At 37.6% G+C, this 18319-nt stretch overlaps 1 protein-coding gene across 2 annotated transcripts in view; it reads left to right on the plus strand.

Moving 5' to 3' along the window:
* Positions 1–18319, plus strand: part of LOC120535168 (ephrin type-B receptor 1) — a 707928-nt gene that overhangs the window by 377594 nt on the left and 312015 nt on the right. For both annotated transcript variants that reach the window (XM_039762817.1, XM_039762826.1), the window contains exon 4: positions 8383–8538. In XM_039762817.1, the coding sequence (XP_039618751.1) occupies positions 8383–8538 (156 nt within the window). The remainder of the gene's footprint in view (positions 1–8382; positions 8539–18319) is intronic.

The raw sequence follows: 18319 nt of genomic DNA on the forward strand, positions 1-18319 counted from the left end.
GCTGTGATAGGTAGAAGTTTAATTAGACATTAAAAAGAAAATTGTCAAAGCAATTAGACCAAATAGAATAGCATGTTTTTTCATTACTGAGAAGAAATGAATTATCTACTTTGTCTGTAACCTTTGACCGATATGTTTTAGTTTTGAATTTTTAAATAAAAGTTTGACATCCCAGAGGAGATATAGGTCTCACATATAGGATGAAGCAGTACTGTGCTGGACAGTCGTGTCAGCAATTCAGTACATGGCGCTGAAGGAACTGTTACTGAGATTTAACAAATCCAGCGTCAATATGTGACCCCAAATAATGTCAGTTCTGTGTTACCGGCAGGCGTTTTAAAGCCCTTGTTACAGCGGATGATTAGGCAGAGAGCCAAAGGACAATTCTGCATCTCTCAGCAATAATGATGTACTTTGAGGAAATGATTATCCTGTAATGAGTTATTGCTTTTGTGTTTTTCAGTTCGGGTTCAATAAGTCGCTGGCAAGATGGATTTAATTAACAAGGTAAAATTGGCTTTATCATGACAGCTTATCCTGGTTCCGTCCTCCTTCAAACTATTAAGCGTCATCTGAATGGAAGGATTTTGCCGAAGGGCATTGCTGTTGCTCGAATCTGCTTGCCAGTGTGCTTTCTCTGCCTTGCTTTTCATCCAAAGAGAAACTTGCTAACTTATGGGAATTGAACATCATTATGTTGTAAAGCTGGACTTACATATTTTACTCTGGACATCTGAGACTGACCGTGTGACAGTCCTTCACCGTATCTTGTGTGATACCTTAGGCCTTTATTGAAGACATTGTAAAGAGTAAAGGTTGGGATGTACACTTCTGATACTTCTGATAATTTGATGGAAACTACTCTACTTCAGATGACCAATGATTTGCTTATTGCAGCAGACTCTGGACAATCCAGCATATTAATTCCTTTAGATCTTAGTGCCTCATTTGACATGATGTTCTACTGTCCAGAATGGAGAACATGCTAGGTGTCTCTGGCACTGCCCTCCAGTGGGTTTTAAATCCTATCTGACTATTAGGCAAGAGTTTGTTAGTATTGGCAACAACATATCCAGGTCAGTGCTGCTCACACAAGGGGTTCCTCAGGGCTCTGTCTTCGGCCCTCTGCTATTCTGTGCCTATATGCTTCCCCTTGGCCATATCATTTGTAGCTATGGACTGGGTTATCATTTTTATGTAGATGGTACTTGACTCTGTTTCAATGTTAAAAGTGAAACTTCATCAGAGCTTTCTCAGCTCTCAACTTGCCTCACTGAAATTAAAACCCGGGTAGAGCAGAACTCTTTTAAAATTACATTGCAAGAAAACAGAACTCCTGAAAATTGGCACTAAAGTGCAACTTAAAAAAATTAGCTTCTTTTCAATCACTCTTGACAGTGATGTCATTAGACCTACTAATGCAAGGAATCTTGGTGTCATTTTTGATTCCTCCCTCTCTTATTCCGCCCACATAAACCACAAACTTTCTTATTTTCCCCTCCACAGCATATCTTGTGTTTGCTCATTCCTCTCCTTTTCTAATGCTGAGAATCTTCTCCACTCTTTTATCACATCCTGCATCGATTATTGTAACTCCCTACCAGCAGGTGCCGCTTCTTATCTTATATCACAGCTCCAGTTGATTCAAAACTCTGCCACAATAGTCTGAACACAGACCAGCAACAACAAGCACATAGCACCCATCCTGCTTCACCTCCACTTGTTCCCTGTGTCTTACAGGATTGAATATAAAATTCTATTATTAACCTACAAAGCTTTACATGGCCTTGCACAGGACTACATTAGTGACCTTCTCCATCACTATGCTCCTGTTCACCCACTAAGGTCCTCTGGCAATCGTGTTGTGCCCCACACTAACCTGTACTCTGTGGATGACAGGCCTTCAGCCGTGTAGCACCCAGACTCTGGAATAACCTCCTTAAATTAATTAGATCAGATGACTCAATTCATTCTTTTTAAAACAACTTAAAACTCATCTGTTCAGGATGGCATTTAACCTGACATTCTACCCCCTCTTTCGATCTTTTTCTCTGTCCAGATGCTCAGGGTAATTTGCGTGTGTGTTATATCACAAATTATGTTATTTGCTAGGCTTTTCTTTTAGTGTTGAGTTTATCATTTTTCTCTGGTTTATTGTCTTTTATTCTATTTAATGCTTTGTGTATCATGTATCTACCTGTTTTAGTGTTCTATTCAGGAAACTTCTGTATCCAATGTTACACATACCTTCCATTTCTTTATGAGACTCTGTGAAGCACCTTGAGCATGGAAAAGGTGCTATATAAATAAAGTATATTATTATTATTTCATCCCAGTCCCTAACAACTGTCAGGATACAGCTTTCTGGCATGTGGAGTTCTGTGCAACCCCAGACCATCACTAACCCACCAGCAAGCTGGTCATGTTGGATGATGCTGCAGTCCGCATAGAGTTCACCACAATGTCTCCAGACTCTTTCACATCTGTCATGCGTGCTCAGTGTGTACCTGCTCTCATCTGTGAAGAGAATGGGGTGCCAGTGATGGAGCTGCCAATTGTGGTATTCTCTGGCGAATGCCAGCCAAGCTGTATAGTGAAGGGTTATAAGAACAAGTCCCACATTGAGGACGTTGGGCCCTCATGCCATCCTCATGGAGTCTGTTTCTGACAGTTTGGTCACAAACATGCACACCACTAGCCAGCTGGAGGTCATTCTGTAGGGCTTTGGCAGTGCTCCCCATGTTCTTCCTCGCCATCCTAGAAGATACTACTCATGCTACTGGTAGTGAAAAGGACACTAGCAAAACAAAACTAGAGAAGAATCTGTCAGGAAGGATAAGGAGAGAGCAATTGTTTCTGGCCACCACCTGCAAAAAAAATCCCTTTTTGGGTTTGCCTTGCTGTTGCCTCTCCAGTTTGCCCATTGTCACTTTCATTTGCACCAAACTAGGTGAAGTTGATTCACATTTACTTATTCTTTCTAACTGGATAGATAGATATCCCAGAAGCTTAATTGATTTGGTGTTAGACTGTGATGATTAAGTGTTCCCTTAATTATTTTTGAGCGGTGTAGTTTGTTTTGCTTTTTAACTCAAATTTATTAATATTTTTATGAGACTTGGACAACCTCATGGACTAATTACAGTCGACAACCAGACAGTGTACTGATGAAAGTAAGAAGGTTAACAGCATGATGTGTCCAGTGCAAGTCAAGCAAGGTTATGCTTAAACTGTACAACACACTTCTGCCGTTCCTCAGAAATCGAGTGCAATGGCACTGTAGGATTATGCATCTGCGGTGCTCACTGCACCCTTGTGAGACCTCATAGAGTGCAGTTTTGGATATAAAAGTATCAGAGAACGTCCAGAGACGTGTGACTAGGCGTTTTCAGGGTATGTGGGATGTGACCTATGAGGAAAGGCTGAAGGAGATTATCAGTCCATGTTTAAGAGGTCACTTGAGAGAAATGTTTAAAATTATAAAAGGAGTTGGCAGGGAGGAGGTTCTGTGTTCTTGAGAAAGTACACATGGGCATAGAAAAAGGTTAGCTAAGGGTAATTTCCACTCAACCAGCAGGAAATATTTCTTCACAGAGAAAAGGAACATAGATTTGATGATATTTTGAATAGACATTGTCGAATTGTACTACGTTGAGCTAAGTGGCCTGCCCACATCAAAAATTATTCTTATCTTAAGCACTTATGAGAAAAAAAAGCTATATGATTATATTATTTTAACACCCAACTATGCCCTTTTCATGCAAATGTACTGAAATGACATATACTAATCAGCCACAACATTAAAATCTCTGACAGGTGAAGTGAATAACATTGATTATCTTGTTACATTGGCATCTGTCAAGGGTTGGAATATATTAGGTAGCAAGTGAACAGTCAGTTTCTTGAGGTGATGTCCTGGAAGCAGGAAAAAATGGCAAGTTTAAGGATCTTAGTGACTTTGACAAGGGCCAAATTGTGATGGCTGGACAACTCGGTCAGAATATCTCCAAAACAGAACGTCTAGTGGGGTGCTTCCATTATGCTGTGGTTAGCACCTACCAAAAATGATCTAAAGTAGGTAGGTAGGTCATTCTGGACCAACCTCTCAAAGGCTTTGAGAAGTCAGATGTAAGTGCTACTGTTTTGTAGTCGTTAGACAAAGAGATGCCTGCATCCTTTGGAACTATAATAATACCAAATGTTTTCTGCAGCAGTGGCACCTTCAGGCCCTTTAGTGACAGATTGAAAAGATGGTAGATAATACTGTAAAGTTGGTCAGCACAGGTCTTAAGAACTCAATGACTGACTTAATCAGGTCCCATGACTTTTCCCTGTGTGGGGCATCCTTAGTTGTCAGCTTGCTTGGTTGTTAGTAATGGGCAGCCCATACTAATGACCAGAGGCAGACTCTTCACTGGTCATACTAGTTGAAGAGTTAGGAGTTGTTGATGCAATAAGGATGTTGTGGGAGGACTTGTCATTGGAAGAAGGTGGTGGTTAAAGCAGTACAAACTCTATTCCAGAATTTGTTAAGGACATTAGCTTTGTTAACATTCCATCACATGAGCCCTAGGTTACCTGAGTCAATTTGTCATGCCCAGTCCAGTTCTTTCATGTAATTCTTGTATTCTATTTTAGCTCTCTGATCTTCCTTCTCTTCACTCACATTTTTTTCAGCACTCACTGTATGTCCTTTGGAGACTCTTTATCACCAGATTTTAAGTAAATTGTATTTACTCTGCTATAATAAGCACTACAGAAGGTTAAAGAAACAACTAATACAGTAAGCTGTTGCTGCTGCTTTGCGAAAGACTCCAAACCCCACAGCATGCAGAGTCCTTTTTCCAGTTAAAGATTCCCAAACAAAAGATCACTGTTCTGGACAGTATATCTGTCCAGGCCACAGCTAATATCCCACCATTGTGTGTGGATCCAAATCAGAGACTTCCAGCTGTGAACTCAAGGAATGGCACCTGTGCTGGCTATGATGCAAAACAACAGGCATCTATCATCACCCTGCCTGTGCCGCTTTTGGAAGGCCATCTGACCCACAGCATCAATCCTGATCTTGCCGCCAAGCCAGGAAAGAAGGTGTAAACCCACCGAGTGCAGCCTTCTGTTAGCTTTATGATTTTCCACATGACTGCTTAACTCTTTCCTCTCAGTAACAATTTTTCTCAATAGTTATCTCAAATCTTCACATGCTGGATGTATTTACAGGAGAAACATGCATCAAAGTGCACAGGTTAAACTACACATTATGTAATTGGAAGTGTTTTATGACTTGCAAATATAATCAATCTACTATTTTCATTTACATTTATGCACATAGATATATATTTTATATTTTTTGCAATTTGTCAGATAATAAAGGTGTACATATAATATGTATCTGAATTGTATTTAGTGAGTCTGAAAATGAATGGTTGGATATTTGTTTGCTGGGAGATGTGTTGATGCATCTTTTAACATTAGTGCCTCATCTCTCCAGACTCCTGAAATCAAACACTGGATTTGACACCCTTGGTGTGCAGTATGCATGTTCTCCATATATTAGCATGCGTATTTACTCCACTTTTATGCCACGTCTATGGCCAGGTATATGTGAACGAGAGCACCCTGCCTATGGTCAGCTAGCTTCTTATCCAGTAACAGGTCCTGCTATACACTGCATGCCTATTGTTTGCCACTCTTCAAAACCATATAATGGACCAAAAGGGTTTTAAAAATTGATATATAAATATTTGAATACACTATAAAGGACATAGACTGACCATTTTAAATATTGAAAGATCTAGAGTCTATCCTAGGAATATTACACAATACTTTTTGTTTCATAGCTAGACATTCACTTAGTTTCTTCATAACCTAACCTTCAGGCAGCTTCTCAGACCAAGGTTCTACATGAGATTCAGCATCTGCTTGTTATCACCCTATGACTGGCCTGTCCAAGCTCCATAATTGTTGATGTGCACTCCCTATTAAGCACTTGACTTGCTACCGGGGCCTTAGGTTGTTACAGTATTAACACATATTTGGAAAGTTCACATCAGCAACCACTTCCATCTTCCTTGCTGTCAACAGTGCACAACCACAGCACGGTGAGTGTCATCCCTTGTCATGAAATGCGGCCCAAGCTTCAGCACAAACCTTGAGAAGTGACAGCTCCCGTGCATTGTGCATCTCATGCTCCATTGTCCCTGTGACAGAGCCTGGTCTTGTTGTGAGGAACAGAAGAAAGCCTTGTGAGCTGTGACAAGCTAACGGCTGGATTATGGCAAGCTTGAGCAGTGATGCGGCTTCTGATGGCCTGGCATCTTCCTAGAATTACAGGCCTGAGAAGCAAAACCACAGTCTCGATGGACTCTGCAATAAATAAATAGATTATGCCCACTCATCTAAATACGATGCTTGTTAATACTCATTATCTTTTCAAAATAAATCTTGTTTTCCTTCAGCTACATGCTGCTGATGTTTAAAAGAGGCGGTTTGTGTATGTGTGTGCACAGCGTGAAGTCTGGAAAATAATCAATTGTCACAGAAAGAGAAAAAAAATAATGCTAGGTTGAAGTCGACACAGCTGAAAAAGCCTCTGGAAAGCTTAATTTTAGCCACTCTCACTACAGCAGATAAAATAAGCACTCAAAAGAAGCAAAGGACAAAGACAAGGAATGAAGAATGAAAACAATAATTAAAACATAAAGCATGCATTTTCCTGTTTTGATATACATAATTTTTTGCTTCTCACATTTGTGCATGAGGCAATAAATAAGAATTAATCCCTCCATCCATTTTCCATCATGCTTAATCCGGATTCAGGGTCATGGGGAGCAAAACGCTCAAGGCAGCAGTTAAGTGAGACAGGGAGACGCTAGCCATGTTTTGGTAGATACTGGTGTGAATTGGCGTAATTGTAGAAAATAAAGGCTTTTTTAAAATGCATCCATCCATTCATACATCTATTCATCCATTTTATAAACCTGCTTAATCTAATTATAGAGTTGTGGAGTATTTAAAATCTAATTTAGATCTATTTATCTGCATACTTATGTGCTTGTGGGCTGCTTTTGTTGATTTTTTAACAAATCACTGAACTCCATTAATGAGGGGATTTAGCCAACTTATCATTGCATAGGGGTTGTGGGGCAAGAAATTAGTTTATTAGGATCTAAATAGAGAGCTTTGAGTGTTCTTCTGAACTTTTTGTTGTAGATGACTTCTATTCAATTGTACGTGCATCCTCTGATAGATAGATAGATAGATAGATAGATAGATAGATAGATAGATAGATAGATAGATAGATAGATAGATAGATAGATCATCAACAAAAACACTAATTTCTGTTTAATTAAAAATCTGAAATTTAGCAGGATGGTAATCTAAGCCATTAGGTATCCACGAAAAAATATCAATATTTAGAGATAAATAAACCTACAATTGAAAAACTAAATACCTCAAAATCTCCAAAATGCTTTGTGTGATTTGATTAAAATTCATTGGCATTACAGAAAAAAAGAAAATTAGACAAACACATATGTGTTTGAATTTGTCTGTAAATTTTTTAATGTCGATATATATTAATATTATGTTAACTTAAATGACTTGCACAGTGGTGAAATGGGGCTTTATGCAAATGAATGACACAGTAGAAGTGATTGACAGCAGCACTAGCCTGTGGGGTGCACATATGACTGAAGAAGTGGTGATGTATTGGACAGCAAAATCTAGACGTAATTGCATTTGCCGTGTACAATGAGGTGTGAAATGGAAATGAGATTGTTAGGTGAAGCTCAATGGTCAGCAAGTGCTATAAAGATTAAGATCTGATCCCAGACACTGTGGCTATGAGCATTGCTGATGCTTCATCAGAAACAAAAATGCAGGGAGAGAGTAGAAGAGGCATAAACGACACCCTTGGATCCAAAACAAGGGTGTGTGTTAGGATGATTGACATCTCTAAATGGCTGCCTTTTGGATAAGTATGGGAAAGTACCCTGCAATAGACTGTTATCCTATTCAGGGTTCTTTTGTGTCTTGTGCTCAATGTCTCGAGCACAGGGTCTGACTCCCTGAGACTCTTGTAATGGAATATTGTTTGTATAAATAAACTTGGAGCATGTCTTTAGGCTGTTAATTGTGATGTTGCTTATCCAGAAATATAGCTACAGTATTTTTGTTTTCACACACAAATAAAAATAGGTATTTTACTATTGCCACAAGTCACAATCCGTAAAATGATGCCAGTACATAAATTTACCTTTCTGTTTTATTTTACTCTGTGTTCAGCATTTCCCCATCATTTTTTTTTAATTTGTCAAGCAAAAAATCTGATTGCATAACTTGATTTTGAACTGATTGTTCTCTTTTTTTGTTTTTTTGCAGGTTGTCCACCAGGGACATTCAAATCCAACCAGGGTGTCGGTCTCTGTTCAATGTGTCCCCAGAATAGCAAGTCAAGCAGTGAGGCAGCAACAGTGTGTCCCTGTCGGAATGGCTACTACCGGAGTGACTCAGATCTGCCAGATGATGCTTGCACTAGTAAGTACTAAATGCAGTCCCTAGGATTTATGAACATGCATTTTTAAAGTAACAGATCAGGGGTTCTGATTGATAAGATGCAGCCAAAAAGAAGACCAAAGTAAATAAAATATTTATTCACAATAGCTAACAGGTGGAAGGGATAACCAAAGTTTGTTTTGATGCTTCATTTATTTCCCCACTGCTTAGGTTAATAACAGGACATAAACAAAGAATATTATAAAAAAATTGTAATTCAAAGTTTCAGCATCTTGTTAGCCTAAAATGAAAAAGATGGGTCATAAAATTAGATATTCTCTGATATGTTCCACAAACGTCTGGGTGCTTACTTTTCTACTGGCTAGAAAAATTAAACATAAAGACTTATGGCCAGCTCACATTAAATATGATCCAAAATATAAGCATCACACTATAATTTAAGACTAATATAGACTATTAACATCAAATAATATCTAATATATACCATCCTAATCTATCTATGTGTAAATGTTGTGATGAATTCCATGGATCCCTGCAGATGTCCATACTGGGTCCATGCCCGCAGAGCACTGGCATCTGACGTACTTGAGGGGGGAACTTCTCTTGATAAATAACCTCCTCCAGTCCATCCATTAATCTTTCTCCTTGACTGGGGTAATAATACAACCCCAACCCTACCTTACCCCGTCCCTCAAACACAGTTTTGCTTCTTCTCATGTTGTCTTTCTGTTATGGTTTCCTATCTGGGAAAGGATCCATCATAGCACTTACATAGCAGCCCCTCACCAGAGCCTTATGGGGCGCAGTGGCCAGTCCCACAAGGGGCAGAGTCTGATCCATACATATCCGTTGGTACTAGGGTTCATGCAACTGCCCTCTTTAGGGATAAACAAATGCATAATTAGATATTACATCAGTTGTTGAATATCAATGACCTTCTCCTTCTCTCATCAGGCAAGCCGTTGCAAAAGCATCACACAAAATTCCCAACCTTGGTGCATATTTACTTTGAAGATAGAATCTAGCAACTACTTTCGGGTTCTTACAGAACATCACAAAATACTGGTAGTGCATGGCTAGAGCACCATCTAGCAGCGCTAGGTGTTCTCTCAATTTTCTAGCACCACCATTGCAAACTTCTGAGGGCCAGTTTGGCTGTTTTCCATCAAGCTAAAATGTGACAATAACTTGTGCAGGGCCTTTACATATCCATTGTTTTTCTGTAAATTGTTTATCTTCTAATCGATTCTTTTAACTTATTTGTTTTACTATTTATATCATTTTTGTACTTTGTCTGTATACTGATTTATTATTGATATATTTTGATTTTATTGTACAGCACATTGATTTTATTGTACAGCACACAGCACATAATAATACACTTATTATTTTTATTACAACACCTTTTCATATTGGAAGAACCCCTGATGACTAAAAATGGTGATGCTACCTTGTATTGTTTTTCTATATACTGTACATATGTATAGGTTTACATGATTATTATTGTCACATGTACAAAGCACAGTGAAATTCTTAATCCACATTCAACATATTGCCATATATAAATACAGTGGAACCTCAGGTCACGAACGTCTCTGAACACGTACAAATCGAGTTACGACCAAAAAGTTCACCAAACTTTTGCATGTGTTCACAACCACACACTCGGGTGACAAACAAGCCAGTTTCCCTTCCAGTTCGTACACGCCGATGATTTCCGCACGTGTTCAGTCTATCCCTGTTCTGTACATTCAACCTCAAAACTGTAACCTCCTCTCAACCCAACTTCCTCCTGTGGCATAGCGGGTCCACAGCTCCCGTCAAAAAAGGCCAGTTTTAATAAATAGTCAACACACTGGCAGCTTAGCGACGGGGTGTGGTGGTGTGTGGCCGAAATGGTTCCTAAAGGGAGTTCATGATGTGGCCGTTTCTCACCTAAGTGCACAGGTGAGAAGCGGTCCGCATCCATAATTGCCACAACTACCACGTCCTCTTCATAAATAGAAGCGCGAGTTGGCTAAAGGCAAAAAGAAGAGAACAGGAAAGAACATGAGGTTGCAGGAGAAGGCAGGAAGCAGGAGGAGAAAGCAGGTGCAGGAGAGAGTGAGAGAGTGAGAGAGAGTGAGCGAGCGCAAGCTCACGTGCAGGGAGCCTGGGTGTTTGTCTCAGTGTTATTCAATGTTTTTATATTTAGTTTACTATTACACTGTGCATTCTGTGGTATAATTAACTATTTTTGTGCTTAAAAATCTTTAAAGAAAATATATTTACATACAGTTCATATGGTCTGGAACAAATTAATTGTATTTACATACAATCCCATGGGGGAAATTACTTCGGGTAACGACCAAATCGGGTTACGACCAGAGTTTTGGAACGAATTAACGAGGTTCCACTGTATATAAATGTATGAATATACATTATATATAGTCCATCTTATGTATATAGTGCCTCCATTATTGTCCCAGAACTTATTCTGGGAGGATTTGGGGAGGAAATAAGAGTAACTTGAAAAAAACAAACAAAAGTATGGAGAGCAAGTGTGACCTTTCTTCCAGGAGCCATGAGACAGCAGTGCAAACTGTTGTGGCACAATCCTGCTGTAGATATATTCATCTTTATTTATTCTTATTGAATTCTAGTACAGTATTCTATTCATTAATTACAAATACAGTGTAGTAAAAATCAGAAAATGACATGTAACAAAACGACAGCTGTAACATTGAAACACTGATAGAAAAATGCAATATACACAAATTATAACATTTTAAAATATGCATAATCTAATTCACCTTACTTATACATATGTTTTTTATAATATGGGCAATACTTAAAGTATTAGAGGGTGTCAAAGGTCAACTACGATTTCCAGTGAATCACAGAGCATGCAGACAATAAGTATTAATGCCATGAAGGTCTGACAATGACTCCATCAATGGCAATGACACATCCACTCCAGGGTACATCAAGTGCCACTGCAAGATGCCCAAAGGAGAAAGAAAATGGGCAAGACTTTAACTGCCAATCAAAATAATTGCTATAATTACAAAAAGCAGTAAGAACAGCCTCAGCAGTAGGTTTTAAAAGCATATGCTAAAATAATGAGTTTTCACTCTTGATTTGAATACTGAGACCAAAGGGGTCTCTCAAATATTGATAGGCTGATCATTCCAGAGCTCTGCCTCCTACACTAGTTTTATTTTTCCTTAGAATATAAGAGGGTCCAAATCATGAGATTGTAATCAATGTTCTGTGGTAATTTCTGCAGGAATAGAGTGCTTAACCATTTAATAATTTTTATGTCAAAAGATTTAAAACATCAACTATAACCATAATTAGAAGCCGTTATAGCTATTTAAGAGTATTCAATACTTGAAGTTATATAGTTTTGCATTTAATGTTCAATTATAATCCTTGTTGTTTACTGTAAAGTGTTAATTGAAATATTTGAACAACAACAAATTCTGCGTGAAACAAAGGGATGAAGTAATGTTTTATGATTTTACAATTTAAGGAACTGACTCAGTTTCTCCAAATTTCAAACCTTCAGAAAACAGGTTTTACAAAGCCTGGACTGAAAGTTAAATCTGTGTTAAAGACAACATTGAAACTAGATTCACCCATTGTAAAAGTAAAGTCTTTTGATTTAAATGTTTCTATATGTTGTCATTCTGTGTGCAGTTTACAGAATTTCTGCTTTTGATAATTTGATAAGAACTAATTTTTCACTCACAATTTCTTCCTAGCCCTGCCAGAATAGACGCCAGACCCAGAGACTTCAAATTGGTTTTAAGTTTTGAAATAATATAATGTCATATTGTAATGCAATGTTATATTTTCAGTTATTCTTCTTTAAAGCAGTTACACTTGTTGCGTAAAGCAGTTTATTTCTGGCCTAGCTAAAGATGTACAGTTTTAATCAATAAACACAGGTAAGTGTCATCAACATACAAATTAATGTGACTACAAATCATTATATAAAGAAAGCAGGAAAAATTAAAAAATGGACCTAGCACCAAACTCTAAAAAGCATTAGTTGTAACTGCAGACAAGAATGAAAAGTATTTTGAGCCTTGTGTACATATTGAAAAAGACTTGAAAAGCATCACACAAACAAACTAAAACCTGTGCTTGAGAGACCCACTGTAAAATCTTTGAAGTAAAATGTTATGGTCAATAGAATCAAAAGTAGCACTTAAATCTGAAAGTATAATGATAAAAGCATTTCCTTAATCAAAAGTTAGTGTTTCATAACATGAATTTTAAGGCATTTCCTGTACTTTAGGCTAACATGTTGTGATCCATTTGTACCAAATATGGACACTGACTTTTCAGTCTGCAACCCCGTATCTCTATCTATTATTAAAGAAATTCAAAAAGTTGCTGTTCCTGATATTCAATGGAATTGTGACGGGCAGTTTAGATTTCTTCATTTTGTTTCAACACTAGAATTACCAGAGCCTACGAAAAAACTCCATCCCACCTTAAAACGCTTCTCACCTCTCCGTCAGCGTCTTTTGTCCTTTAAATGTGTTGATAAGCAGCAAACAGCAAGCAGTCTGCTATTCCATCCCCCACCGGTGCACAGTTTTCTCAGCTCAAGTCTGTTTACCTGCGTGTCAGTTGCTTAGAGTTGTATAGAGTGAGAAGTCAAGCAAAATGACACCTTTTATAAATACTATATCATTATTTGGAACACTTGCATTTCATGTGTGTTCCGTGTCTACAACGATCTATGTACAGTAAACACATCGTTAAAACAGAAAGGTTTTTCATATTTTAGTAATAATTGATAAAATGTAGACATGAAATGTGTGAGGCTTGAATTCCAAATATCAAAGAAACACTTTCACAAAAGATACAAGTATAACAGAACAAATGCACTTTTTTCCAACACTATAACCGAAGAAAAAGAAATCAGGTTAGTGTTGCATATTGTCCTGACTTCTTGGGTAGTATACTGGTTAGAGCTGCCGACTCCAATTCAGAAGGTTATGGGTTCAAGTCTTAACGTCCCCCAAAATAAATGTTTTGGGTAGTGAGCTGTTCTTATTATTAATATTATACAATAAAAGCATACATTTGATTTGCTTCTGTAACAGCTGCTATAAATGTATAGTACTTGTCAAAGTTAGCATCTTTTTTTAGTTTTACTAGTTTTACTTTATTTACTTATATTTACTTATATTTACTTAGACTTTTTTTGGGCACATACACCACGCTCTAAACACTAGCGTGGTGTATGTGCCCAAAAAGTCTAACTGCATTCTTTTTGGGCACATTGCTCACGTACTAAAGTGTCAGCAGGTATTTTTCATGGCATTACACGTGTAATTTGTGAGCATGCCCTTCATGATCAAACAGAGGAAGCTATGCAGTATACTTGTGACTTTATGCTGTAGGAATATAAGTAAATAAAGAAAAACTAGTAAAACTAAAAAAAATATGCTAACTTTGACAAGTACTATACATTTACAGAGGCTGTTACAGAAGCAAATCAAAAGTATGCTTTTATTGTATAATATTAACAATTAGAACAGCTCAATACTCAAAACGTCTATTTTGGGAGACGTTAAGACTCAATCCCACAACCTTCTGAATCGGAGTCGGCAGCTCTAACCAGTATACTACCCGAGAAGTCGGGACAACACACAACACTAACTTGATTTCTTTTTCTTCGGTAATAGTCTTGGGGAAAGCACATTTGTTCTGTTATACTTGTATCTTTTGTGAAAGTGTTTCTTTGATATTTGGAATTCAGGCTTCACACATTATACACTTCATGTCTACATTTTGTCAATTATTACTAAAACATGAAAATGTTTCTGTTATGATGTGTTTACTGTGCATAGATTTTTGTAGACATGGAACACACATGAAATGCAAGTGTTCCAAATAACGATATGATATTTATAAAAGGTGTCATTTTGCTTGACTTCTCACTCTATACAACTCTAAGCAATTGACACGCAGGTAAACAGACTTGAGCTGAGAAAACTATGCACCGGTGGGGGATGTGATAGTAGGCCTACAGTACTTGCTGTTTGCCGCTTATCAACACATTTAAAGGACAAAAGATGCTGACGGAGAGGTGAGAAGCGTTTTAAGGTGGGACAGACGAGTTTTTTTTCGTAGGCTCTGGTAATTCTAGTGTTAAGCAGTACTCTAGTGTTATTAATATCTTTATCTATTAAGGGTTCAAACCAGAGTGTGTCTGACAGAGAGCTTTCTTATTATTTCTGCAAGTGCAGACAGGTTCATCTCCATTTCTACTGTAATTTTTGGTGTTCTGATTTAAGACATTCTCTTTAAATTATGGAGAACCCTTCTTTAATTTAATTACCAGTGTTTAGGGAGCAGTCTCTGTCTGAAGACTTTTTTGACAATTATTTTTCAGCTGATCTTAACAGTTATTAGTCAGCATGTTTTTACTTTTTTGAATCATAGAAGGTGAATAAATTATGAATTGATATTTAGATGTTTTAAAGCTCTGGTTTTGAGTTGGGCAGTTAATGGCAAAGAAAAGGAGCCGATGAGAGATAAATAAATGATAATCTGAAATGATTTTTATTAATTGGAGACATAAATACATTCTGAATATTAACACCTCAAGTGATACTTATAACAAAAGTATAATTGTGGGACTGTGCAAAACTACCTGAAGAAACTGCACATAATCAGTTAGGAATTGGAAACTTTTGCTCAGGGTTTCAGTTTCTGCCCATATTTAATTATTTAAATCACCCAATAATGTTATTTTACCATAATTGATAGCTAATTTGAATAAAATGTTGCTAACCTTGACTAAGAACATGGTCTACATTTACAGTACAACTTTGCTTGACTTGGTTTCCTTGTCTGATAACAATTACAATTAGAAATAGGGCCTCAAAAAACTCCCTCAAATGCCTCTCTCTAATGCATAATTTATAAGAACGGGTAAAACAGTCACATGAAGCCGTATATCAGACAAAAATGTTGTTCATTCAACTGCTTAATTTCATAACATGTGAATGTTTAATAGATAGCACTTTAGGATGCTTTGATACGAAGTTTGTATCTGAGGCTTTTATATGTAATTTAATATATCATTAAATACCCAATCCTAATGGAAGTTCCAATTTTAAAATGAAGTTGATTATGCTCTGTGTTGGCTGGCTACAATTTTGGTAAAAAAACACATAGGTATTACTCAGAGTAAAACTAAATATGTTAAATATTGCATACAACCTACATTTTACAGGGCTGAATGATGCCATTAATAGCCAGTTAGACACATCCATCCATCTATTTTCCAACCCACTATATCCTAACACAGGGGTCTGCTGGAGCCAATCCAGGAACAAATCCCAGGCAGGGTACCAGCTCACCACAGGAGACACACACACACCAAGCACCATTTAGGATTGCCAATGCACCTAACCTGCATGTCTTTGGACTATGGGAGGAAACCTATGCAGGCACAAGGAGAACCTGCAAACTCCACGCAGGGAGAACCTGGGAAGTGAACCCAGGTCTCCTTACTGCAAGGCAGCAGTGCTACTACTGCACCACCGTGCCAGTTAGACACATTTGGTTCTATATTTTAGAATAAAACAAAAAATCTCCTACAGTTAGTGTGGACATCATCTTTCAAAGAAAGTCTAGTCTGTTCTTAAAAAAAAATCCCAATTATTTTAAAGTCTATGCTTTGAAATGCAGTCTAGGTGAATGAATCCTTCCTATTATAAACTACATCTAGATTACATAATACCAGTAAAAGGCAAAATTAACTTACATTTTTATATTTTTTTAATTTGTGTGCACACAGATTTGAAGCGCCTTGTTAATACCTCTTGTTGCTAAAAACAAATGTCAGCAGTGGCACAACAGGAGCACCTTTATTGTATTATGTTAGTCCATTCATCTAATGTATAAGAAATCTTGGAAAACTGATACCATTTTATTTGCACTACAGGGACTTCATAGTTAAGAACAACATTATTTTTATGATGTTGTTCAATCCATTTATTTTTAAAAAGAGTAAAAATGATGCTCAGTTCTAAAAACCTATTCTAGTCTAAACGTGGATGCTCCAGGTCTGACTTTGAATATCTTGAGTGCTTCCCTGACTGTGAACCGCTCAGTATGTGGACAAACATCACAAAGAGAGAAGTTATGTTTTCATTTAATTTAGAATCCATTATATAAGCAGCGATGGATGCACAAATGTTATAAGACATGGAACCTATAAGTATATTTAAGTATGTATATTAGTTATGACTTTAAAAAACAGCAATGCCCCTCAAGTCACTACATGAAATCCATGCATATATTTGGAAAGTAACCAATTGTCACAAGTGACAGGTAATCAAACCGAATTGTGAGGAGTGTGAACTACTTACTGTGTCGCCATGCTGCAAATTCTGCAAAATTTTAAGAAAAACAATGCATATGGTTCTACCTAAATCACCACGATAACCTACACAATAATATATTGATGAGAAAAACTAAGAAATCCTGGCTAGCTATTGAGTGAAGGTCATCTTGACTTGCAATTCAGTTTGTTTCTAGTTTAAAAGAAGTCTGTGATTTTTGCTTTCCTCTTCTCCATTGCCAGCTTGCCCGAGTTTAGCAAGCTAATCCTCATAATTTAGTTTGTAAGCCAATGGATCATAATGGGATCATAAAGCTCCAGGAAGGATGTAAAAATATGAAAAGAACATTAATCAGTATTGTGACAGATGCGGCAAACATTTACAGTAACTGTGTGTACTTAAATATAACATGGTGTTTTTAGATTTAACTAAGTTATATATATATATTCTAGCCATCCCCCACGGCTTCGCCCGTGTATTAGTGAAACAGGACAATGAGGAGGGCCCCACCCAGCTCTCTACTCGTGATGTCACTCTTCCCCTCCACTTGCCCCGCAGCCTCTGTCTCGGATTAGCGAGAATATATCGTTCCAGCAAGTGAACTATGATTCTTAGCGCAATGAGAGAAGTTGCAAAATCAACCAGAATGTTCAAGCAAATTATAGAAAAAGCATGATCTAAATCTGTTAAGTAGTTCTCTCGTTTGCTAACTACGTGGAGTTAAGGTTACGCCCCAATGCATGAGTGAGGAGGGCCTCGCCTCCCTCCCCGAAGCTCGAGGAGTCTCTCTCAGATTCATGCTAATAAATCAGTACCGAAAGCAAACTATGATACTTAGCACAATGAGAAAGTCACAAAATCAACAGAAATCACAATCTTAATCCGTGAAGTAGTTCTCTTGTAAAAAATGGACAGGCATGCAAAAGGGTCTAAAAAACTACGAAATTTTGCACTTGGACCACAAAATTTTTTAAACCGTTTCTTAGCGAGCACCTATGGGCCAAAAGTAACCTACATTCCAAGTTTCAAGTCCCAAGTCCTCATGGTTTGGGAGATTTCATGATGAGTGAGTCAGTAGTAACAAGCAGATAAAACAACATCATAGTGTTGGGGCACCACCTTGGTGACCCGTATAACTGAAATAAGGCAATAGTGAAAAACATGCAACAAATTGCAGAGAACATCTTTTCAGATTGCAGCTCAGAATTGAACTGACTCAAATTGTCTGAATTTCTGGTCATATGGGTTCCAGGCTGGAAGAGATGGGTCCAGGAGGATGGACAACAGAAGCAACGTCAGTGGTGCAATCGCTGTCAATCTTCTGTTGTGCAGAGGGATGAAGAGAGTAATTACTATCATCAGAGCACATAAGCTGTCTATCATGTGCACACATGTCACTATATATGTATTTATTTGTATAAAAAAAGTATGTATATATACTCATA

The sequence above is a fragment of the Polypterus senegalus genome, chromosome 1, assembly GCF_016835505.1.
Source record: "Polypterus senegalus isolate Bchr_013 chromosome 1, ASM1683550v1, whole genome shotgun sequence".
NCBI lineage: Eukaryota > Metazoa > Chordata > Cladistia > Polypteriformes > Polypteridae > Polypterus > Polypterus senegalus.